Source organism: Podarcis muralis, chromosome 3 (genome assembly GCF_964188315.1).
Source record: "Podarcis muralis chromosome 3, rPodMur119.hap1.1, whole genome shotgun sequence".
In the NCBI taxonomy this organism is placed as follows: domain Eukaryota; kingdom Metazoa; phylum Chordata; class Lepidosauria; order Squamata; family Lacertidae; genus Podarcis; species Podarcis muralis.
Genome location: NC_135657.1, coordinates 56,075,471 through 56,100,024, shown reverse-complemented (window position 1 = coordinate 56,100,024; position 24,554 = coordinate 56,075,471). Strand labels below are relative to the sequence as shown.

At 41.9% G+C, this 24,554-nt stretch overlaps 2 protein-coding genes across 10 annotated transcripts in view; one reads left to right on the top strand and one right to left on the bottom strand.

Moving 5' to 3' along the window:
- Window positions 1-5,199: 5,199 nt before the first annotated feature.
- RMND1 (required for meiotic nuclear division 1 homolog) lies at window positions 5,200-23,366 on the bottom strand. 3 transcript variants are annotated; one of them, XM_028723690.2, is made up of 13 exons: window positions 23,237-23,366; window positions 22,696-22,785; window positions 20,903-21,414; window positions 17,348-17,456; window positions 15,772-15,847; window positions 14,932-14,971; window positions 13,951-14,051; window positions 13,039-13,145; window positions 11,764-11,828; window positions 11,591-11,667; window positions 9,905-10,025; window positions 8,034-8,150; window positions 5,200-6,743 (listed from the first exon to the last, which is right to left on the bottom strand). In XM_028723690.2, the coding sequence occupies exons 3-13, from the start codon at window positions 21,398-21,400 to the stop codon at window positions 6,711-6,713; spliced, it is 1,344 nt and encodes a 447-aa protein (XP_028579523.2). In that variant the 5' UTR covers window positions 21,401-21,414; window positions 22,696-22,785; window positions 23,237-23,366; the 3' UTR covers window positions 5,200-6,710. The 3 variants fall into 3 exon arrangements, with proteins under 3 accessions (XP_028579523.2, XP_028579522.2, XP_028579521.2); XM_028723689.2 differs by lacking the exon at window positions 22,696-22,785 and having other exon boundaries at window positions 23,237-23,361; XM_028723688.2 differs by lacking the exons at window positions 22,696-22,785; window positions 23,237-23,366 and adding an exon at window positions 22,975-23,120.
- A 17-nt stretch (window positions 23,367-23,383) lies between these two features.
- Window positions 23,384-24,554, top strand: part of DCPH1 (damage control phosphatase 1) — a 60,557-nt gene continuing 59,386 nt past the window's right edge. For 4 of the 7 annotated variants that reach the window (XM_028723676.2, XM_028723674.2, XM_028723672.2 and 1 more), the window contains exon 1: window positions 23,511-23,645. In XM_028723676.2, the coding sequence (XP_028579509.2) occupies window positions 23,584-23,645 (62 nt within the window). In that variant the 5' untranslated portion in view covers window positions 23,511-23,583. Of the gene's footprint in view, window positions 23,690-24,554 lie in introns of all 7 variants that reach the window. The other 3 variants (XM_028723685.2, XM_028723681.2, XM_028723678.2) reach the window with 3 other exon arrangements.

Below are 24,554 nucleotides of genomic sequence, written 5' to 3'. Positions count from 1 at the left end.
GTAGCTCTTCTTTGTTGGTTCCAGAAAGTTGATGTGGAGTTTAAAAACTGCCATAGGCAAAGGAGTTCTAATAATGTTTTGTTATGGAGTGTCAGGCTCCATTGTGCATACATGTTTAATACATAATATTTGCATTTCTTTGATACCACTAATTTTATTATATAAGTTCAATGGATCTGAAAAGGCTTGAAATTAAGTATTTCATTCAGACTGACTTACTTATACTGACTTAATTCCCCACAGAATTTAGTCGGACTTAAGTGTGCATAAGGTAGTAGCCTCAGGTCTCATCCTTGTGCCCATACCAGGGCAGTCAAGCTTAACCAAATGGACCACAAGACTACTTTGACATGGAAACCGTGGGCCGCACACCCCCTTCCCATAGGCATCTAAGCAAGGAGCCAGGCTTTGGGAAGAAGGTGCAAGGCTCTGGCAGGGTCCTAGAGTCCTCACACCTCCTTCCCAAAGCCTAGTTCGCACTTCCCAGCTGTGGGAAGGAGGTGTGAGGACTCTAGAACCCTGTCAGATCATTCATGGCTTCCTCCCAAAGCCCAGCACTTCACTTTACTGGCTTGGGGAAGGCAGTGTGAGGGCTGAGGTGTGTGTGTGTCAAATGTTGCTGAGGGTCACCCAGAAATGCCTCGAGGGCCACGTGCAGCCCTCAGGATAAGCATTGGATATATTTGTACACCACCTCACCCAACTGGTTCCCAGAGCAATTCAAAACAATTAAACAGTGCAAACCCAGAATAAAATAGTAAAAAGTAAGATTGAGTAGAATAAGTAGATAAAAACAAAGATAGTCCAGAGCTTTAGAGGCCTGTGGTAACAAAAAACATCTTTGCCTGATGCTGAAAAGATAAAACAGGCAGGGCAGGTATTCCTGGAAAGGGAATTCTGTAAATGTGGCATCCTCTCTGAAAAGGCTTTCCCTATGGTTGTCATCTACCTCTCCTGAAAAGGAGAGGCTTGCTTGCTGACTGAAATCGTTGGGCTGATGGATGTCCTTTAGGAACCCAGTATTCAAAACGGTTTATGGTTTTGGAAATTTGCATCAATACCTTGAATTCTGCTTGGAAAAAGCTGGTGAAGTTTTTAAGCCTAATGTTGTAATGCCTGTAGTTTGGTAGCTGTATTCTGTACCATCAGTGGCTGTCATGCAAGTCTTCAGATGCAGTTCCACATATAATTCATTATAGTAAACAATACTGGGTGGTTTATCAGAGTATGGAGAATAGCCAGGCTCTCTCTGTCCAAGCCAGACTATGGCTGGTACAGCACTCACAGCTAATGAAAGGTACTATGTACCACAAGACACAAGATCCATAAACGCATCCAGACTGAATCTTATCCTATAGGGTAGAGTGCAAACCCATCTAGAACAGGCTGAACACCCATCTCCCTGAGCAAATAAACTACCTTTGCCCAGAACCTCTGTTTTGTTAAGATCATTTAGTGCTCATCTAGCCTATCACAGCATTTCAGTGATATACATACGGAGTCCAAATCACTTCTGTTAAACCACACAGTAACAAGTAATCACATGTCTTAAAAACAGCTTTTGAATATCAGGTAGGTATACAATTCTAATCCCATCCCCAATGTTTGAAGGCTGAGCACTGTAGTTGACTCTGCTGGCATTGAGTACACGGCTAGTTGTGAGGGGTGCTACCCAGGTGGGCAGAAGCTATCTCCAGTGGTAAGCCCTGAAGTGGTAAGCATCACAGGGGTGGGGTACTGGCAGTTTTAGAGCCAAAGCCTTGTGTATTCTTGGGGCCCCACAGTTGTGCCAGCCTGGAGATGGCATGAAGAATTTCAAGAAACCATTCTCTCCACTTTTCAGCCCGGCTGGCATGAGCCAACAGTGTTTGGGATGTGGTGGTGTATCTACCATGTTTTTCCTCCAATCCCACTTAAGATTGCTCTGCTAGTGACTTCGCACCTGTCAAACATTGAGGTATGCTTGCAGTCAGGTGTGCCAACTTGAATGGGGGGCAGCTAAGCCCCGACCCATATAATCACATTACATGGCACACCATTTGAATGGCAATGCCCATCAACTTTGCAGGGGTGTGACGCCCTCAAATATTTTTTGGGGGGAGGTGAATGGGCCCTCGGCCCCTAGAAATTGGCTCCTATGCTTCCAGTTCTTAAGTGTTCATATGTAGTACATATCCAGGTATTTGAAACAAAACATGAAAGTTTGCCTTCATGCACTGATTGTAGACTTTAAAAAAAAGCAGTTTCAAAAGGTCAGTAAACTTGTGCAATTTCCACATTAATGTGCAATTTCCACATTAATGTGAAATAAATTAGCAGGACTTTAGTGTATGAGTTCTGCTTTTAACAATTGGTTAATGAGTTTTGAAATGTGAGACTTTGTATGTGTAAGAGCTGCTTTACACCTAATGTATGGAAATGATAAATATGCTGTGGCATGTGATTGGTTGCTGGGTAAAAGCAGTCATAAGACCAAAACATTGCTCACTACTTAAATGGTATAAAACAATAAAACTACACATGTAAATTAAGAACAAGACAGAATCTGAGTATTAGTTGTGGTTGTGTGATTAATCTGTATGTTTTTTGTGGGAAATTGTGCTTCACACTCATGAAGGAATCTATATAGCAGTGATCGTGAACCTTTTAGACATCGAGTGCCCAAACTGCAACCTAAAACCCATTTATTTATCGCAAAGTGCCAACACGGCAATTTAACCTTTGTATCTTATTTTTTTCTGTGTGTTTCACGTTTCTTCTTTATGACTGTTGTAATAAATGCTTCATAAAAGTTATTGCATTACATTCTTCATTAAATTATCTTTCCATTATTATATAATTTTATGGTATAACTCAGTGCTTTTTTTCTAAAAAAAATGTTTAAGGGAACTCTCATTTTGACTCAAGAAAATCACCACCAGGGGAAAAATAAATACAGTTCAAATTGGGGAAAATAAATACAGTGGCACCTCAGGTTCAGGTTCCCAGTAGCTCAGCTTAGTTCTTGAGCTACTGGGAACCTGAACCTGTTCCGGTTTTGGAACTTTTTTTGGAAGCTGAGGAGCACCTGGCTGCCTTCAGGTGGTGCAGGGGCTCCAAGTGCAGCTTCCGGGCTGCCTCCACCTTCCCCAACCCCAGCAACTATTCCGCCTGGCTGCCTTCACGGGTTTGCAGGGGATTCTGCTGCAGCAAAAAGACTTCCTCGCACCTTTTAAGCCTTAAGTTTACTAGGGACAAGCTATATCACTGGTTCATGCAGCCTAGTGGTGTATTCTGCCTAGCAGCTCTGATTGCAAGATAGGTGTTTCCCTGGCCAGCTAGCTGTGATCCTTTAAATGGGATTAAACCTTCCACTCTGTTTTGGATGACAAAGATCAAAAAATTATATGGCAAGCAAGAAAACCCTCAGGGTTTTTTCATTTTGTCTGAAATTATTTCCTTTACATACTCAGTTTTCTCAAGTTATTAAAACCTCTAGGTGCTATAGTTCTCAAATCCTCATCTATTTCAAATTCCTCTTGTCTTTTGCAGTATAGGAAATGAATTTGCTTGTTTTTCAGTACATTGAAATAAAATATGCAGACTCACAAATGGATGTTTTTCCAGAGAGATGCTAGAAAAGAGGAATTGTAGCATATGCACCACCCCTGCCACATTTACCTCACAGGTTTTCATATTTTGTGTGTGGTTCTGGATCTATAGTTCATCTCCGTATATTCGCCATTAAGTAGAATAATTTTCTCTTCCTTTTACTGGTTAATCCATTGCCCCAGCTGCCAAACTAAACTATGTTTAGAAACCTGGGAAGAATTTTCCTCCCTTCACACTTGCTGGAATTAAGGAATTCATGGTTGTTATATGAACACAAACAATACAGTTGTGGACACAGTAAAAACACACTTCTTGTAGAAGTCTGGCTTATGGACTTTGTTTAGCTCACTACAGAATGAAAGATGAGCCTGGATCAGGCCAATGGCCTATCTAGTCCAGCATCTCCACAGAGGCAAACCAGATGCCTGCAGGAAGCCCTTCAAGGGGGCCTGATCACAAGTAACCCATGTAATCAATCTGAAACCAGAACCTCTGTTACTTCAATATGTGAAATAACTATGCTTAATAGTTGCTTAAAAATGCAGTTAGCATTTGATACATAATTCAGAAAGTAGATTGTGACCATAAAGCACTGTTGACAAGGACACATGTTCTGGCACTTGTAAAATACAAATTTGTAATTAAAACCCTGTTATCCCAATTCAACCCATAAATGATAGAACTCAACCTTTTGATAAATTGTACTTCAGTGGAGTCTCTAATCTCTCTTTGAAGTCCCCCCTTTTTAAGAACAGTCAAGTGTCCCATCATTAAGCAAGAAAAGGGATTAAATTCAGGATAATTTGAAGGATATCAAAGCTGCTACCCAGGATGTTAAGCCCAAATTTCATCATTCAACTATGCTTATTTCCAGTTCATGTTGCCTTTCAGAAGTGGTTCAGTAACTTGTTCAACCCACTATGAAGCAGTTCAGATACATTTCGTACAGGTAATCAAATTCTTTTGAGTGCTACATGAAGTGTAAAATGAGAATATTTGAATGTTTAAAACATGTCATTTCCTTGTACTAGTAACACACCCTACAGAAGTTTGTCATTTCACTTGACCAGAAGAAAAAGAAGCACACACTAAGCCTTGTTGGTGCCAAAAATGGTGCCCTTGTTCTCTCCCTCTCGTGTAGCATTTTAGGTACTCTGCATGCAATGAAGCACTATGATGAGTGTTTCCCAGCTCCCTCTTCAAATGTCTGGCTGCCAGTGGTGGTGGGAGAAACTCGTAATAACCTATCAAATCGCAAGTGTACTTGTAACACTACAGCAGGGAGATTTTGCCATGTGAATGCTGTTTTTGGTGGGCGTACTGCTGGACTGGAGTGGGCCATCCTCAGTCTGCTTTTGTGTGTTCCCTAGAGCTATCTGACTTATTTTCCTCATACTTGTACTTGTTGTGATGAGGAGAGAAAACACTGAGTGAGACGAGGAAGAAATATATATTACCACAACCATTTCTTGCACGCATGCACACACAAACACATTCACATTCCCCTACCTCCAAAGTAGTATGTGACACTTGGGGGGGGGGGAATTGCCCACTCCTGGTGTACTTCAAAATGCATAAAACCACAAAGTTTGATAACTACTGACTTAGGGGGGGAAAAGATGATGAAATATTTTATTACTATTAGCTATAATTTGACCACACACTTCCTTTAGGATCCCAGGGCAACAAATAGATAGGCAGTTAAAATCTTGAAGGGATACAAAACAGTATCAGCAAAACAATTTAAAATACATAATTCACGGTACAGACAAGGAAGAACATGTCATCAGCTGTTTTACCCTTCCCCAAAGATCCAGATAAACAAGTAGGCCTTTAGCTGTCAGCGGAATGATATTTGTGCAGGGAAACAAACTCTTAGGTGAAGATCCATAGGGTGCCAGAGTGGAGAAAACCCTATTCCCATGTTTTCATTTTGACAAAGCCTGTTGGTTGGAGATTTCAAGTAGGACTAAGACATCTGTAAACATTTTGATGAAATTTATGCCTACACATTTATTAGTCCCACTTGAAATCTCTCACAAGCAAACTTGATAACTGTCTGTTGCTCCTTGGAGAAGTAGGTTAAAGTCAATCTGAACTAGCTAGGTGCTTCTGATTGAAGAGACCGTCATATTTAGTGCATCATCTGGATAGAAATTTTGGGGCAATTTCAAATTTGAATATGGTTTATTTAGATCAGGACAGCAAAATAACTAATCAGAAAGAAACAGTTTGTGCTTGGTGTGGGAAGTTGAGATAAATGCAGGATAACTCACTTTCTGAGTCCTTTTTCCAATTTCCTACAAAATACATTCTCTTGTCCATGTCTCTAGAGTTAGAAGAGACAAATGCTCTCTCATCCTCAAAAGAACCTCCTAACTTCCTGGGACAGTTACTGCTTTTTCTGTTTATGGATTCAGTTTCAAGACTGAACCAGTTCATCAGTTTGGGCTCCTACTTCTGGTCCAGGCCAAGAGCTGTTTTTCCTGAGCTGTTCCTACGTATGCTGCGGACGGGGGGGAAACATGTTTCCCTATTTAAAAAAACTGCACAAAACAAATTAGCATGTTTGGGAGAAGAGTTCAGCCTATTTTTCTCCCAACACACTTATTTTTCTATGGATAACTTATTCCCCACATACACAGTAGTACAATACTAGAAGCGCTTCCCTCATTTCTGGCAAATGGCTCACAGTTGTGGCAAAATACGCACCACACAGTGAGACATAACCCATATAAAGGCCTTATTTTACATGGCACAGACTACTGCATCATTACATAATTTCCTGCTATACAGCAGATAAAAAAACTGCAAGTGTGGGTACAGCTTTAGTAAGCCAGTCTTTGGTTGTCTGCTTTCTAAACAAAGGTACACGAAGGTATCTTAAAGAAGGATCAATATACTCTGGACCATGATTTCTTGGAAACAATCCCCAATTCAAGCTTTGGTCTAACCTCAGTGAATTCAATTGTTTCGTTAGCAGAAAGTGTCCATACATTTATTATAACACTTGCTGAACTTTTCAGAAGTGTGAAGAATAAAGTTGAAGTCCAGCAAACACAAGGCTGTTGGGATTATCTTCACAATCTTCTCAAACTTCTCTTATCATTCACAAGTTATCAGAAAAGAACTCTGCCAAGTTCAAACATGACCTGCAAAAGAAATAGAATTTTATTATATTTTTTTCCAAGTGTTTTCATTGGTAATGAAAGTCAACGGATCCAAACTCTTCCTTACAGTGGTATTTAAAACCACACTTAAAAAAACACACACCCTAATGCTAACTAATACAAATAGGGCCCCTTACTCCAGCACAAGCAATCTGTTCAGCAGCTAAAGGTGATATTAAGGCAAAGGGATGGTTAACATTTTCGTAAGAGTGACAGAAGATTCTAATGTTGCTCACTCGCCCATATAAGCCTGGTGGCTAGAAAGATAAAGAAACGGCACTATTCATGCAAGCAAAGGCCTCTGTAAGTCAGAGGTAGGCAGGTGGGGAGGGGATAGCATGACAGGATAACAGCCCTCTTTCAGACACTGACTTAAAAGATGCTCACTGAACAGCTCCTTTCACCAGCAGGTACTACTTGAGTTGCTATTCAAAGTCTTTTGCTTTGCTCTCGCACTTGCACCTCAGTGTGTGGAGACTGACTGGGGCTCTGATTTTGCACATAGCAGTTCCTTAACTGAAGGGAACAGTTCCCAGCCATTGCTTGACTTAACAGGTGTAACTGCTGTTGATTGCCCCCAGAAAACAAATGCATTTGTAGTTTGCAAAATAAAAACTACACAAATTCCAGTAACACAGGAAGGAAGTAATTACAGATCAATATGCATTCTCAACTTAGAAATGCATCATGTGACATAGAAAACAGTGTAGACAATGTAACTTGTAGCTTCCAGGGCATGTAAACTCTGAGAAAGCCATGAATACGCTTGGCACTTGAACTACATGCAGGTTACATACCATCCTGTGATGGAATTTTGTGATGTGAAGACGTCCTAGATGACTAATTTTGATTTCTTCTTACATATAGGTAAAAATTATGCTGGTGCAGCGTGGTGGCCAAGTTGCTTGTTCAAATCTCATTTAATCAAAGTCCCTATTCTCTCAGTTTCAGTTCGGCATTTATGATTTAGGGATAATACTGGCCTACTTTATAGTTGCCAGAATTATCAAAATAATGTGTGTGAAGCATTTTGAACACTAGAGAGTGCTATATCTACATAAATTCCTAGAGGATATTTACAAACTTCTCCCCAACTTTCCCGCATCATGTTTAATTAAATTGAAATTGTATCATGATTCAGTGAACTTGCTAACATTATAGGAAGTGATATACTGATTGTACTCACAAGGAAAGAGCTCAATACATGTTTGTTTCAACAAAGCTGTTAAGTTCATACTAACACTGCACAGCAGCACATTGTTGCAGACTTACCTCTATGGTGATGAGTATCACTATCATCCACTCTAAACGCAAAGCATGTTTTTCACTCAAATGATTTCTCATCAAATCTGTCAGCTCTGTGCAGTGCTGGAGCTTTTCATTCACCACCTGCAATAGAGGAACTGATACTTCAGAAATCCTTGGGTAAACAACTTGTTCAAGGTATTCTCACCTAAACAGCTTATCCACTGAATGGGGCTTAATGAACATACTGAAGTTTGATGAACTATATCAGAACTGATGTTTCTATCAATGAAAGCAGCAGAGCACCCAACACCATAAAGTTAGCATTAGGAGTTTTGACATCTCAGTGTTAGCAGATTTATTGAACTGTCGTTTACAAATATAGACCACAATGACTACATCAGCCGGAACTTTGTTCATTAATAGTTACTAAAATTGAACAGTTTCTAAAGTTTTGGGTTTAAGTAATGGAAGATGAAGGCAAAATCCAACTCAATCCAGTGCAAAGCGTCAACTTGTAAAGGATTCCCATAGACTTAACTGAACTATAATTTCTCCTCCCCTACATGCATGTGTGCATAAGCACGGGATAGCTGCAAACCATGAATAATGAATTAGAAATGACTGCATTCCTCTCATATCTCCACCAAACACTCCTGTCTGTTCAATCAAGTGACAATCAAGCTGGACTGCCCTAACTGCAACATATTTTCAAAATAATGTCCCTTTCAAATGCATTTTAGCAAAAAGAGTGCAATTTTGGACTCTTATCACCTGGAAGGCAAAAATCAGCACTTCCTCAAGACCTTTTTTACATAATACAGCTCCTAGTTCTTACCAATGGAGACCCTTTTTCAAACCAAGTACCAACCACATAGGAATCAGAGAAACTCACTAATGTAGACTTGTACAGGCCTGCCAGAGTTTTCACAGGCAGCTATGGAACCACACCTATCAGCAGGAACAGCAGTTAATAGATTGTCAAAAGATTCATTGTGATAAGCAGATTAATATCCTTTAGGAGAGAAAACCTGGCTTCGTGGGAATCAGGTTACAGATGCTTCAGGTTACAGACGCCGCTAACCCAGAAATAGTACCTTGGGTTAAGAACTTTGCTTCAGGATGAGAACAGAAATTGTGCGGTGGCGGCAGCCGGAGGCCCCATTAGCTAAAGTGGCACCTGAGGTTAAGAACAGTTGTTAACCCGAGGTACCACTATAATGCGGGATGAGCTTGCTATATGAGAAAACTATACTGCAATTAACAAAATTAAATACAATACCAGCAAGCCAGCTCTGAGTAGGAATGGAAAAAAACTGGACATATTACCCAAGAGAAAGAGAGAACAAGATTTCTAAATAGCTAGTTCCACCTTGCTAAGAAAGCAAACAGAATACCAGTTTATTACAGGGATTGGTTTTTTTTTTGTTTGTTTAAAATTAATGGCATGAAGCCCCAAACCATGTAATGTTCTGCATGTGCACTGCCCCATGGAAGCCCTTTGCTCCTAGAAAAGCTGCTCCCAAAATTTGGTGGACCCTCTGGAATGGCCTGTAAAGAGGGTAGTATACACCCTGTGAAGTGGGAAGAATCAACAATCCCGCAGCCAATACTAGGCAGAAGTATCTTCTAACTACACATGGGTCACTTGACGAGTCCATGCCCATATTCTTGCTCATCAACAATGAAATACTTGTACACAATAAGTGCCTTTATTTACTTAAATTTATGTCCCGTCTTTCCTCCAAGAAACCCAAGGTGGCACACACGACCAAGAAAACAGAAGAAGAAAATGGAGCACGAAAAGTTTAAGACTTCTTTGAGGAGAACCAATCTGTGAACAATTGGCAAAAACTGAAGTTTTTGCTGCGGCAAGAAAGCTGGAATTGTGTACCTACCTTAACTCTGCGACTAATGCTGAGAAACTGGCAAGTGTTATCATATAACTGTTCAAGATGCTCTCTATCCCAATAGAAATCTGGAGTCATTAGCAGGTCAGAACTCAGATTTATGCGGTGCCTGAGGAAAGGTAGGTAAATACATAGATTCAGAGCAATTATGGGTGGTTCTTCCCTCCTAATCTGAGTTAATAATTATACCTAGGTGGTTCAGATATAATGCCAAACCATGGTTTGACACAAGATGAATAAGCACTTGGAAAACTCTCAGGCTTACACAATCCATTTTTCTATCACATGCTACAGCTGCTTCCCTGGCTTGAATAATTTTACAGTACCAACAAAATGGCAACCTATGGTGAGCCTCAGACCAGGAAAATATGATTTTATCACAGTGAAAAAGGGGTATTCCAGGCTCCTTTTTGTGCCAAACCATGAAGGCTCTATGAAGGGTATATTGGTCACTCAAAACAAAGTGATGATTTTCATATTCCCTCATGGGCTTCTTTGAGAGGAAGGCTGGACCATAAATTTAAAAAGTAAATATTCATTACTTTAAAAAGGTACAAATTTAATTAAGAAATTGGGCGGGATTCACCTAATTAATCCTGTCAGTGGAAGTCCTGCAGAAGGGGTTCCACAACAGGGCTCCCCCCGTGCCCCCCCCCCATTGGTGCAGGAGAAGCTTCAGAACAGCACATGGGAATTGTTCTGTCTGGCACACTGATACACTTGCACAGATGGAACTTTTGGAATAGCAGGACATTGAATTCCACCCATTATTTTTGAACAAACAACTACGTTTGTTACTGAACTGCTTTTTCCCCTTGACTACACTATCCTACCAATAAGATCCGGAAACAATCCTGCTCTCTGGTTAAGACCTGTTCTTGCAGCAAGACTTCTCATGATTAGTACTTCTCAGTGGTACTTCTAAATTCTTATGATTAAAGGATTTAGGGCTTATCTCCCATCTCTAAACAAAAAGAGATTCCCTGCTCTCAGCAGCTGATCTAAGCTTTATTTACCATTACCCTTCACAAATCATACAGGTCTATTACAGACATTCCTAGAAACAGGATTTGGGGAAAATACAGAACTTGTCAAGGTTATAACAGACACACTTGCTTATGCTCTTATCACATACGAAGGCTTAAATGGAGCTGCACCGTACACTGTAGCTCTTAAAAACTGTTACAATAAATCCATAACATTATTCAATAAGATTTCCATTCAACTGAAGATTCTAGTTTCATGTTTAATAAACACCAGTTAGCAGGGTACGTATTTCCAAGTGTTCAGACAATATGGTGCTAACGGGTGTGTGGGAAGAGACATGACTGCATTGTGCTCTTCCACTGTATTTAACATTTTTGTTTCTAATCCTTGGTGCCCTAAATCGATCCACCTCTTGCAATTAGTAGGCTTGACTTTGGGTGTGAGCTTAGGATATCTTTAAAAAGATGATGCTAGATTTCTATAGGAAGTTTTGCTTCTTAAAAGGGAACCAATAACTGTGTTGGTAGTGAAGGCAGGGGGTAGAAAACGAAGGTGGCTGGAAGTGAAGGATCAAATTATATTGTAAACGTCTTCAGGATGCCTTGTGGGAAGCTATTTATAATTGAAATAAATAACAACGAAGTGTCCTGGGAATTAAGTTAAGTTTCCTTGTTTTAATGAAGATACCTCAACGCAAATAATTCCCCAATTTTCTGCATCACATCAGCATGAGAGAGCTTCACCTTCCTTCTTGACTTTAGTATCTGTTAAAAAGAGAGTAATGAGACGTTAAGAGCGAATATATGTTGCAAATAGCTCAATTTAATAATAGTACGTAAGACCAATGAAGTAGTGAATACCTCAGGTATTGACTGGATAGATTCTACAAAATTATCCAATGATGATTCCCAAATTGCCAGCTTCACTACATTAGGGAAAAGTATAAGAGATTTATTATTCAAGTTCACTACCCTTTAATGTTTTCACAAAACCTAGTCCCTACTTTCAATTACCGTATTTTTCCGTCTTTAAGACACCCCCAAGTATAAGGACCCCCCCCCCATTTTTGGGGACTCAATTTTAGGAAAACAAGGGGAGATGGCCCAAAGTTGTTGAGCCTCTCCCCCTACACAGCTGCAGGCAGGAAACACTCCCTGCATCGTTTCCCACGTGCAGCGGCATCAGGGGAAGTTGCACTCTCACCAGCCATCCGGTTGACGGGAGTGCAACCTCCCCCAATGCCGCCGCACGCGGGAAATGATGCAGGGAGCACCCACCATGTGCAGCAGCATCGGGGGAAGTTGCACTCCCGCCAATGAGCTGGCTGGCTGCACGCAGCTTCTCCCCCCCTCCCCCAGCAGATGCGGGCAGGAATCACCCCCCAGATCGCTCGCTGTGGCATCGGGGGAAGCCACGCTCCTGCCGACTGGCTGGCTGGTAGCACACTGCTCCCCCCCCCATATGCCACTATCCGTGTATTGGATTACCCCAATTTTTTAACATGATTTTTGAGTCAAAAAACCTCGTCCAATACATGGGAAAATATGGTATATGATGTCTTCGCAAGGAACCTAAAAAATGCATGCTTGAGGGCCAAAACAGATGTCAGGTGGGAGACTTGCAATCAGACTTCCCAGTTGTTAGGAATTAAAAACAAACTTTAAAACAGCAATGGAGTAGGGATGTCCAGGTTTTATTCTAGAAGTGACAGCAGGTAACAGGTGCTAAACTCCCAATCTAAATCTTCCCCACCACAAATTATTAGCCTTAGGCTACTTCCTGCAAAGCTGAATTGCTTTAAGTGGCACTGAACTCCAGAAGTAACTCAAGAAATTGCTTATCATTTGAATTTGATATCAAGAAGGAATTGTCCAAAACAGACATAGCAACACACATTTTAAGGATACTTTATCAGTGTACCTCTGTAATGATCTCTGAAGTTCACTTCAAGTTCTTTGCATCATGCCGAAGTAATACTACTATACATAACTTATCTCTGGTGCACATTCCCAAGCTATCCTCATACACACATTTTAGGTAACACTTTGGGGAAAAGTTTTTCGCAGCACATGCTACACATCCCAAATTCTGATGCAAAATGCTGCTTAGAAAGCCTGATGCAATATATCACTTACCAGAAAGGCAAAGAGCATTTGAAAAAGCAAACTTCTCTAGAGTAATTTCATCAGGATCTAGTTCCGAATTTATCAGGATTTCTCCTCTATGAAGCTTTGACTGTGCTCTGTAAAGAGCAAGAGGAATACTTTAATTGACCACATGCACCAAAACAGAATATGCCCAGTATGAATCCATGACACATAGGAACTAGCTATACTGTACTTTAAAAACAAAAACAAATCAGAGCACCTAAGAACATGCTTAGTTCCCGTCACAGATAATGGAAGAAAACTTCAGACTTGTTGAGCTTCTTTTTCAACTCTATTTGTCAAACAAGAAAAGCTCTTCACCTGAACAGGGAGTTTCAAAAGCTGCTTAGCAAGTTATTTGGGATTTTTTTTTTTAAAGGGCCAAGTATATATGCTGGCCGACTGAGATGACAGAACTCTCAGTGGCCCATTGCAATTCCTTTCTGAGGTCAGTTGCATCCACCATTACTTTCTCTTAAGTTAGTGCAGGTGATTCTGAAGGTTAATTTATCTTGGAATGAGTGTCAGTTGGTGCAGACTGAAGATACTGGTTGGATGTGTGCAAACGCTTGCTGATCCATGTCCCTTGTGGCTTATAAAGGGACCAATGAAGTTATTAATACAGTACCCCATTACGAGAGGCAGTGGTCCCCAGTTCCCTAAAGGTTTTTATTATTATTTAAATAAGAATATTTTTGTGCTCCCTGTCTCAAAGATGGCAATGGCAATACTTTCTTACTTTGCAAAGGAATTGCAAATGCAGCTTTATTACAAAGATTCTGGGAGGTCTAAACAAGCTGGCAGAGTAGCGTAAATATTTAGCAATGTTTTCAGGAAACAAATAGATGCAAGAAGCTACATTGCACAGAAACTAGCACTTGATGACATACAAACACTTACTCTCCTAATCTGTAGTTCATCTCTTCATTTTCCCAGTGAACAAGCGCAACTTCGTATGGCTGAATTTCATGCCTTTCCAGCATTTGCATGATACTCTTCATCTAGAAAAGATCCTGCATATTAGAATTGCTGACAAATGCTAAGAGGTCATCATATAAACCTGCAGGCTAACAGTCATGGTGCCTTCAGCCAGTTTTGAAATACCATGGAGAGGGAGGGTGGAACTGCACATCACAAGGAAAACAACTCCAGCTCTTCCTTACAATGCAAATACAAGGGCAGAGAGAGGCATACTTACAAAGGGAGAATTGACCTAGGAGAGGAGATGCTTCACACTTCCCATCTCTCAATCCCTCCCCCAGAAAATGGTCTCAGGCAGTTTTTGTTTTTTTCTTAATCTGGGCTCTGAAACTGGAAGCAAGCCCATTAGAGGAATAAACCTTAAAAAGAGGAGGGTGTGCGAAGGAAGGCTAAAATGGTAGGTGTGAGAGAGGTTAAGCATCCCTGCCTCCTACTACTTTCCCCCCTACAAGCAACCTCTGACACCACACTTCTGTAACTTTGTTAGGCGCAGATGTGGGACTCTGTGTTTGCAAAGGCAAAACGCAACTCCTCTCAGAGTCTGGCTCTACTTTGCACATGGCCACGACCCATAATATCTTCTGTCTCATCTCATTGATTTCCTACAATTTTCTACACTGACAACATTGTCTTTATTCTCAAATAACAACTTGCAGAAATACATCATTGTGAATAACTTAGTTTTTTTAAAAAAATAAAAGCATCAAAAGACATGGGACAAAAACTCCCACTGCCCTTCATATACAATTTTTTAAAAAACTGAAAAATTAGACTGTAAAATGTAAAAAGATACATTAATAGCATTTGCTAAATCTACACTTAAATCTAGCCAAACCATTTTATTTTGTGGAACTGCAAAGACCAATGGAGTTTACCTCATAAAATTTGGCTTCCACTTACTGTTTTTTCTTCAACATTCCAGAACACAACAGATCCTTCCCTGTATGAACAGAATTTCAAGGTGGTGTTAGCAGCACAGATTATGTTTCATGCTTACATGTGTATTTCTTGGCAAGAATAAATACTCTATTCTAGATAAGGACGGAGAAGAATTTAGTTTGTTCCACTTTAAGTGAACTGACATAATTCACACCCAAATTAATACACAATCAAAACAAAATTATACTTTAAGATTTTAGTGGCAATACTTGGCTCAGAAACATACAGATGCATACACTGAGGGGAAAATACATATTTAAATAATATTTTGTGATTAAAAATTAAGTACATAAATACAATTTTTAATGGACTTTTAAAAAACCCAGAATAAGGCAGAAACAGCATGGAATCAATTTATGACGGTACTGATGTGAAACTGACGCAGACTGAATATAGACTGTTAAACCTACAGTCCTCAACTTTTTAGCTTTTAAAAAACTTTTAAATGGTTGCAATTATTTATTCTCAAAAAAATATAGAGTGCAGAGGCTGGCCATCACATAGTACAATTCTATACATATCTAGAAAGGCATGAAATTGCAATTGTCAGTCCCTGCCCCTGTACTCATTGGGAATTACTCTGGAGTTTGTGTATAGCTGATGGCCTTAGGGAAGCGCTGCCACCCCAGCCTCCTTCATTACAGCAAAGAGGGAGGGGGGAAGATCTGTAGTTGCTTGGGGGTTAAGGCCTTTTGAAGCCCAAGTCCCAGAGTTGCTATCAAGCTAAGCAATAAAACCTATCATTTTGTGTTACAATAATTTTTTTAGTTCACATGCACTTTATTGCTGGGCATTGTTTACCTGAAGAAAAAAATTATTCCAGGATCATATTCTTTCGCTGAGCTTTCTGTACCGATCACCAAAACGTTTGCTGCATCTTGTTTAAAAGAAAGCAGATTTGGAATCATATTCTGAGACACAGAAACAGCATTTAAAACCCTGTAAAACATTTACCCTACAACCCCAGATATAATTATCTGGGCTAAACCCCACTGAGAACTGTGGTGATTACATCTAAGTAAAACTACTGGGTTGCATTGCATGTGTCCATTTAATATACAGTCATACCTCAGGTTGAAGTAGCTTCGGGATAAGTATTTTCGGGTTGCGTGCTGTGGTCAAAATGATGTCACGTGCATGCGCAGAAGCAGCAAATCGTGACCCGCGCACACACGGGTTGCGTTCGCTTCTGGATGCAAACGGGGCTCTGGAACGGATCCCATTCGCATCCAGAGGTACCACTGTAGTCCTATTTCAGAACCTTTGAAATGTTAAAGGTACCACTTGCTGATGTGGGGAGAGAGAGATTTGGCCTGCTTGAGTCCATAACAGTTCCTAGTACAGTGGTACCTCGGGTTAAGAACTTAATTCGTTCTGGAGGTCTGTTCTTAACCTGAAACTGTTCTTAACCTGAAGCACCACTTTAGCTAATGGGGCCTCCTGCCATCGCTGCGCGATTTCTGTTCTCATCCTGAAGCAAAGTTCTTAAGCCGAGGTACTATTTCTGGGTTAGCGGAGTCTGTAACCTGAAGCGTCTGTAACCCGAGGTACCACTGTATACTGAAAACAGAATTAGGGGTTTGAAGTACTCATACAGCTCCACACCTAAGCCTCAAGCCCTTTAGCACTATATAGCACAGCAGAGGAAGTTTGCAGTACAGCGCTTCCAAAAGCATTACAGAATTCATGCTCTAGGATGGCTGGTGATGTGAATAGGAGTACGTATATTGCATGCAGAATACACATGGCAACTTTTTCTTTTCACTTGTACATGTGTACAAGTGCTATTTTCAGATTAAAGATCTACAGGCATTGATGAAAAGAAATGCTGTCAACATCTGCAAATAAAAGTATGTTCAACAGTGGTATTGTTTTACCCTCTGATCTAGAGTGACAATTTATGTTCAATTTAAGAACCGATAAGCCGTTATACGAGGCCCTTCCTCAGTTTACTCATGTAATAAATAATATATCTGAATTACTTTACAATGCTTGCCTACCAAATTGCTCTTATGAATTTAAACTGCTCAGGAAAAATATCAGAAAATATACAAGAAAGTGGAGAGGATTACCACAAAGAACAGATAATAGGAAAATGTTTTGCCAATGTGCTTCTAAGTATTTAAAGTGTTTGTCTCATTTCATAGCATTAGAAAGATTAAATAGGTATGTTTTTGGTGCAGTAGCAGCTAAGCCACATTACAGCATGCAATGGAGCATGTTTCAAGTTGCATTTCTGTTCAGAAAGTTTTGAAAGAGAATTTTACAAGGTGATAATCATTATTCCACAGTTGATATAAACACTGCAGTTTTATTACTAAGAGGAACTGTGTTCCATGCATTCAACAGAAGAGGGGCAAACTGCTCAGAGGTCTACCTCTAGGTAATGTTGTTATTTCAACATAGCCATATGACGTCAGATCATGGCATAGGGTACCAAGATTATATTCTTCTGCTGTTGCAAAGGCTGTGCACTGCATCAGATCCTGTGCCAAAGGAACAAAGTTTAGTTTAAGAAAACAATCAAGTGATATATTTAGAGGACATTTATTTGGCTTATTCACCAGCACTGTGATACACTCGACTGTTCTATGACCCCTGGTATCAAAATGCAAATTTCACACAAATACTAGGAGAGCTATCCTAGCATTTTGCTAATAGGTAAAACCACTGTGCTTCACAAATCCTAGAATTAAAATTCAAACTGCAAGCCTTTCATGAATACCATGGTATAAGATTCCATGTGTAAGATATTGCAATAGGCTTATTTATTCATTTTGCCTGTTGAACAAGACCCAGAGTAGGCCCTCTGGAAGCATCCTGGAGTTTGCAGGGGTGTAAAGAGATGCAAAAGACTCAAATGCAATATGGCTATGATCGTATACAAACTTAGTTGGGTGCAAGCCCAACAGAATTTGTAGGATTCAATTCCAAATAAATAAAACCAGGCTGCAAGTGAGGTACTTGAGTAAATTACTGCCCAAACGTTTTATCCCCTTCTTTCTCTCCCCTTAAAAAGGCAGCATTATAAAGATTACTCTCATTTTCTGTAACTGGAATAAAGTATTTTTTGGTTAACTTCAACATTTCATATAATCTAAAAAAATGTGTTACTGACAAGTATTTTGTTATCTGGTGTGTGTCAAGATTAACACTTGCCCTTGCAAAAAATCCAACATTAACATCCAGCAGGTGGTGCTCTGCATCAAAGAAAGAGACAATTTTGTAACTCCAAATGTTTTTATGTACTATAGTCTGAGTCAGTGCAATCTCTGGCACAAGGTTTTTCCATGTGGCAGCTTTCACTGAAGTAACCTACCCTTTCACCATGTCTGACACTTTGCCCTGTATTTTTGAGATGGAAAAAAGCACAGCAACAGAAAAAGGTTTCTGCAAAACATTTATTTGTGTGTAATTACAACCCCCCAAATGTTTTGGGTGTTTAAAACACCAGTCTTTTCAGTAACCAACCTGCAATTCAGTGACATGGAAACTTAAGAGCATATTCCACATAGCACAATATGTGCATGCATACACACACGCACGCGTGCGCGCACACACACAAACGCTTGTCGCAATGCAACTTGACCAGGAGCAGCACTTGGGAGATTGCATCACGAATTACACAGAAATTTCACCCTATATAACAATTATGAAAACAAATGATGCTCTTTGGGGGAGGGAGCAAAAAAAGAACCTACCTAAGGCCAGTGCTTTTTTTCTGGGGGTACAGATACTCCTAAGCATTTTGTAAATCTTTGTACTTTTGTCCATTTACTGTATTTATTTTGAACTATAAAATGGTGATTTTCTTGAGTCAAAATGAGAGTACCCCTAAACATTTATTAAGAAAAATATACTGCCTAAGGCCAAAAAAAAAGTTGGCAAGCTCTGGGGGAAACATTTTTATAAAAAGATGTTTGATTTGGAAAGAATGGTGGTTTTCTTTTATTTCTGGATGGGGTGTCTGTATTCTTCAGTTCCTGTATTGAGGATACTTGCAAGGGAGGTGGGGGCAGGTAGTGTAGCTTCTACATAGGAAAGTACAGTGACTCCAGCCTGGGAGGAAGCCTTCTGTCTGATGAAAGCCCTTCTCCTTCTTTTATCTTTGGTGGAAAGATAAAAGCATTCTTGCCTGTGCTCAGAGTCACTTTTTGCACATTTCAGCTGACTAGTAAAAAATATTGTCAGGTATATTCCAGCTACAATTCTCATGCCTACTTCACAATGTGGTTCACTGCAGATGTTTAAAAAAGGAATGGTTTAGACCAGGGGTCAGTAAGGTTTATCTTGCCTGGCCTGTTCGGTCGCACGGTGATCCCTCCATGAGCCGGATCGCGTGCGTGCGATTTTTGGCCTCTGCGTCTGCACAGACGCGATTTTCGGCGCTGCAGAAGCAAGTCCCCGTGCCATGTTGCACCAGTTTAGCGCAGGCAGCTCGGTTTGGGGGCGGCTCGTGGGCCAGTCAAATGACCTCTGCGGGCTGCTTCCGGCCTATGGGCCTTAGGTTGCTGACCCCTGGTTTAGACTGAGACTAGAAAAGTAGCCATAGTTTGCTGTTAGTCTATATTGATACCATCTGCGAGCCATCTAGGGTTTTCAGAGCTGTGCTCTACAGTGCAGCAGTGGCTAAACTGCTTTGGCCCAAGGGCTGCATTGACGGTCAACCACCCCTCTAAGGGTTATATGCCAGTTGTGTGCATAGATGACATATTCACATTTGTATACACACACTCTATACACACCCCTCACCACACACAACGCACATATATACTCTCACTAGACATGATGGTCTCTTGTCTCTTTCTCTGAAATATATGCATTCATACACTCTCACATATAAACACATGCACACACAGGTGCACTCACATAACCAACATTTCCATGTCTGTCCACTCCAGGTGGCTGAAAACACTGCCTTTTACTTTGCAGAGTAAGCAGCTGTATTTCTCTCCATCCCACTTCAGCGTTGGAATGAAGGTAGGTAGAAATGCTGCCTTCTACTCTTAAAGAGCAGGCAGGGGGTATTTCTGATGTTAGAAGAGCCTTCTGCCTGTTCTTTATTTCTAGAGAGCAGCAAGCCGACTTTACCCATAGATTTCAGAGGGGCTCTCTGTAGCTGCCAGTCAGCCAATCAGTATTTACAGCAAGCCTCTTTGCAGACACGCTCCAAGGAGCAATCAGCTGCTTGGTGCTGAAAGTACATCTTCAAAGGAGGTTGCCAAATCCACCAATCAGTTGATTGGCAGATACAGCAACCTCCTTTCAGATTTAACAGGTACCAATCACCTGATGTCGTTATGACACCAGGTGACTTACAGGTGGATGCTCCTTCCCACCTGTCTAAGCTGGCCTGAAGGAATTGAGGGAATTAGGAATCCAAATCACCATCCAGATTCAGTTCCCTATCCCTGAAGCAGTTGCTTGCTGAGTATATTTAAATGCCACATCTATTCAAATACTGGTTTTCTTTTCACAATTTAAGCAGGTTCATTTTTGTTCTATCTAGGGTTTTTATCATGCATTTTAAGTGAATATTATTTTTAATTCACAGAGGGTCTTAAACTGTGCGTAGCAAGCCCCCTCACACCAAAACTGATGCAACATATCTTCAACAGCACTCAAATGCCACCACTAAGGCAGGAATGAAAATAGAAGTAACATGACAAGAGCCATAGGGACTTCAGTAAAAAGAAAACAAAACCTCATCTTTGTGCATGAATGCTCTTCCTTAGACTGCAGTCATCGACACAGCCAAAGTTGAGGAACTGGGTCAAGAAAGAGTTCATGCTTTCATGGGCTGGCCTACCCTGTACAGTTAGGAAGACAGGAGTTTTCTCATTCCTGCATAATACTTGTTATGAAACATTATTCTGGTCTTCATAACCCTTCAGTGTTATAAGTACTACACTTCAAAGTTTTAATACTTTACCTCAGTTTCAGACGGTAGTGGCAGATTAGCTCTAGATGGCTGCTTGGTCCTTGATGCTTTTGGTAGCCTTTTAGCTGGCAAAATATGTTGATTTGGCATAATTTTACTACTTGATAAAACTGAATAAGGTCTATTTGGTATATCTGTAAATTTTCTCAAACACTTTGCATTGTGCTTGAAACTTGTGTTTTTAAGAGCACAAAATTGTTCCCTGTGTGGAGGACAAACATGCATACTCAAATAATTCACAGTCTTTGCTGCAGTAGGAACATTAGCTTGTGGTCTCTGCCATTCCTTGGCTTGCACACAAAGCCTGCTTAAGCAAGACGTTGTTGCCTCTGGAATGCACATACTGATGGATCTACGTGCTAATAAAGAATTGCTTGACACCCCTTGAAGATTGTTGCTTGATGCTGAAAGCCCATATTTATGCAAGTGTTGGCAGTGGCTTGTTTTGTGTGAAGATCTAGCCAGGAATCTCAGTAGTTTAGTTGCCATCTTTTCACTGTGTCCTGAATGAGAGAGTTATAGTGCATCAACTTTCTGACAAGGAGCAATATTTATCATGTTATAAAAACAGTTCTGCACTACAGCAAGTCAATCACATCAATAATAGGGCTCGTTCTGCATTCATAGGCTCAGCTTCAAATGAAGCAAGCAAGAAGACTGCAGCAATACATTTACTTTACCCACCACAGCAACATAATGGCCAAACACAGGCCAAACACCTTGTCAGATCAGAATATTCTCATCAAAATATCTGTTCTCAAACATATTAAAATTTGGTTAACGGCAACAGGGAGATGCATCTTTCTTCCTTGTAGCATAACTTTAACCAGCCAAAGGTAAATACAGTGGTGCCTCGCAAGATGAAAATAATCCGTTCCGTGAGTCTCTTCGTCTAGCGCTTTTTTCGTCTTGCAAAGCAACCCTATTAGCGGCTTAGTGCTATTAGCGGTTTAGCGGCTATTAAAGGCTTAGAGGCTAAAAGGCTATTAGCGGCTTAGAAAAAGGGGGGGGGGAGCGAAAAAAATCGCAAGACTCGCAAGACGTTTTCGTCTTGCGAAGCAAGCCCATAGGGAAATTTGTCTTGCGAAGCAACTCAAAAACGGAAAACCCTTTCGTCTAGCGGGTTTTTCGTCTTGCGGGGCCCCACTGTAGTGCAGTCTATACTCAACAGAATCTGTGAGTCAGCCAGTGACTAAGACAGTGAGTGTTCAGTTTCACCAACTGGGAATCAGGATAGGCTAATAAATTAGACACATCATACACTGAAACACATTGAATAGCATGGTACTCTGACTGAATAAGGTCAAAATGTATTCCTTAGACCCCAGGTTCTTAGATTGTGGTGTGGCATAGGACACTTAAAGGAAAATGATTTGGGGATGGCCCTACAGTAGCTGGGGTCCACTAGTGAAGGTTTGGCATTTCAGTCACCTCTGCCTTCAAGTAGATGGCACAACTTTGCTGTGAGGTGTGAGGAGATGAAATTATAGTGACAGAAGCTCATATGACACCTTCCACTTCTTCTCATCCCGGCAGGTGAGACTTGGCACTGCTCAATGTACTTTGCTCCGCTCAATGTACAGATGGAGGAGCTCCTACCATATTATCTAGCTTCAGGCCACATAAACACAGCTTTGTGAAAGAACTAGGCACTCCCCTGCATAAAGATTGTCAGCGCTGAGCTGGGTGGAATGGAATTACGGTAACTGAGAAGCAGAACCCCAGTTTCAAGAGCTTGAGAAGTGTTGCCTTAATGGTCTATCTTGCATTTGACTGTCACTCACATGATCGTTCCCCCTACAACTGCCGGATATCTCAACACAGGTCCAATCTTTCCTCCACTGCAGAATTGTCTCCCTCAGGCCAGGCCATTCCTGCACCAATCATATTAGTATTATTTGGATCAGAAAAAGCTGGACTCCGGGGCCCCCAGGAACTACAGGAACATGGGAAATGCCCAGGAATCATGGGAGCCGTAGGGCCTCAGTATCTTCCTAGCCTTGCCCTGAAACCCTCCCTTACAGCGCCCAGGTGACAGGTGAAATCAAGGGTGAAACCCACACCGCTTCCCGCATTCATGCCAGAGCGCCTCCATTCCTCCCACTAACAAGACCGGAAGGTTGCGGGGAAGGACTCCGCTGGGAACCATATTGCGAGCGCAAGAGGCGACCCGCCGCAGGTGACCATCACAGTATTAGGGCGTTTTAAGCGGGTGCGGGAGGAATGACCCCCCCCCCTCCGCTCGCACTCTGCCCCATGCGCGCGCCCCCAACACCATCCAATCAGAGGGAGACCCAGTTCCACGCGCAGGAGCCTTTTACCAACCTGGCTCCGAAGCACAAGGTGGGAGGAGGACCCGCTCTCTCCACGGAGGGCCGGCGGAGCCACAGAGTCAGCCCCGCCCCCTCCGTCTGTGCGGTTGACGCGTGACGTCATATTCCCCGCCCCAGAGCGCCGATGAAGGTCTCCACCTCCTCCTGAGGAGGCGATTACCCGCAAGGCCTCGCGTTTCGTTTGGCTGTGTATCCCTCCGCCCGCCCTCCTTTACCGAAGGGGCTGGTTTGCTTCAGCGCCCCTCCTCCCTAAGCCCGTTGAGCGAGGGAGCCCAGCCGCCGACCAATGGGAACAGGCGTTGCTTGGGAAAGCGCGCAGCTGCGCCGGGCGGCGCTACGATGAGCAAAATGGCGGCGCCGACGGCAACGCTGCCGCCTCAGCTCGCGGGCAAGTTCAAGGGGTGCGTCCCGTCTCCGCCGCTTCGTCGGGGGCTCTGAGAAACGGGTGGGCGAGGGGTGAACCGTCGGCCATTCGCGGGGAGGCTGGAGCTGTAGAGTACCAGGGGACAAGGGTCCGGGTCTGTTCCCCTCCTCGCTCGGAGAGCCGGGGCGGCTGAAAACGCGGCACTCTAGTGAGCCGCTGTTTTCCATTTCTGCTCTTCCTCCGAGCTCCAGTTGGCTTTGCACGGAAAGCCGGCTTCCAGATTCGGAGCTGCCTCCGCGAATTATTTGCGAGTGTGGCATTTGCGGTCTCAGAGGGGTGCCTGTTCCCCGCACTTTGAACCGCTTCTGGTTGGGGAAGGGAGGTTTCGCAATAGAAGCCAGGAACACAGTGGCCTTTTTCGGCTGTCAGAGGGTGGTTGGGTCCGCTCCAACCCTCGTGCTGCAAGTATCTACGTCTTCCCTGCTCCTCCTGCAAATCACTCGGTGGTTTGCAAAACCAAGTTTTCTATTACGTCGCAACAAAGCATAAACCATACATGTTTCTGAGCCGGAATTAGAAGCGAGTTTCCCATTCAGGCTTGAGGCAAAACCAGGAAGTTAAGTCAGAGGAACAGAGCGTATGTCAAGCTAAGTTTGAGATGTCCAAATCATGATTTGAGCAATGTCTTTGACAGAGGACTATTTAATCAATATGTTCGTATTCTCGCGTATTACATTTTATTTTAACCATGCAGTTTTATTTGACACAGAACCTATGGCTGCATGCTGCTTCTCATGGGAGGTGGGGCGCTGGGGGGGGGGGGGTAGTGAGGCCAAAATTTGACACACACCATAACCTTCTGGCAGGGTCCTAGAGCCCTGCTGCCTCCTCAAAGCTGGGAAGTGCTAACTAGGCTTTGGGAATGAGGCGTGAGAGCTCTAGGACC

Bases quoted from the DNA above. Each gene is read 5' to 3' on its own strand.
- RMND1 (XM_028723688.2), bottom strand. The intron at 14,972-15,771 runs GTAAACAATGCC...CTGTTCATACAG, and splicing joins GGAATAATTTTTTTCTTCAG to GGAAGGATCTGTTGTGTTCT. The intron at 13,146-13,950 runs GTAAGTGTTTGT...TGCTCTTTACAG, and splicing joins ATGAACTACAGATTAGGAGA to AGCACAGTCAAAGCTTCATA.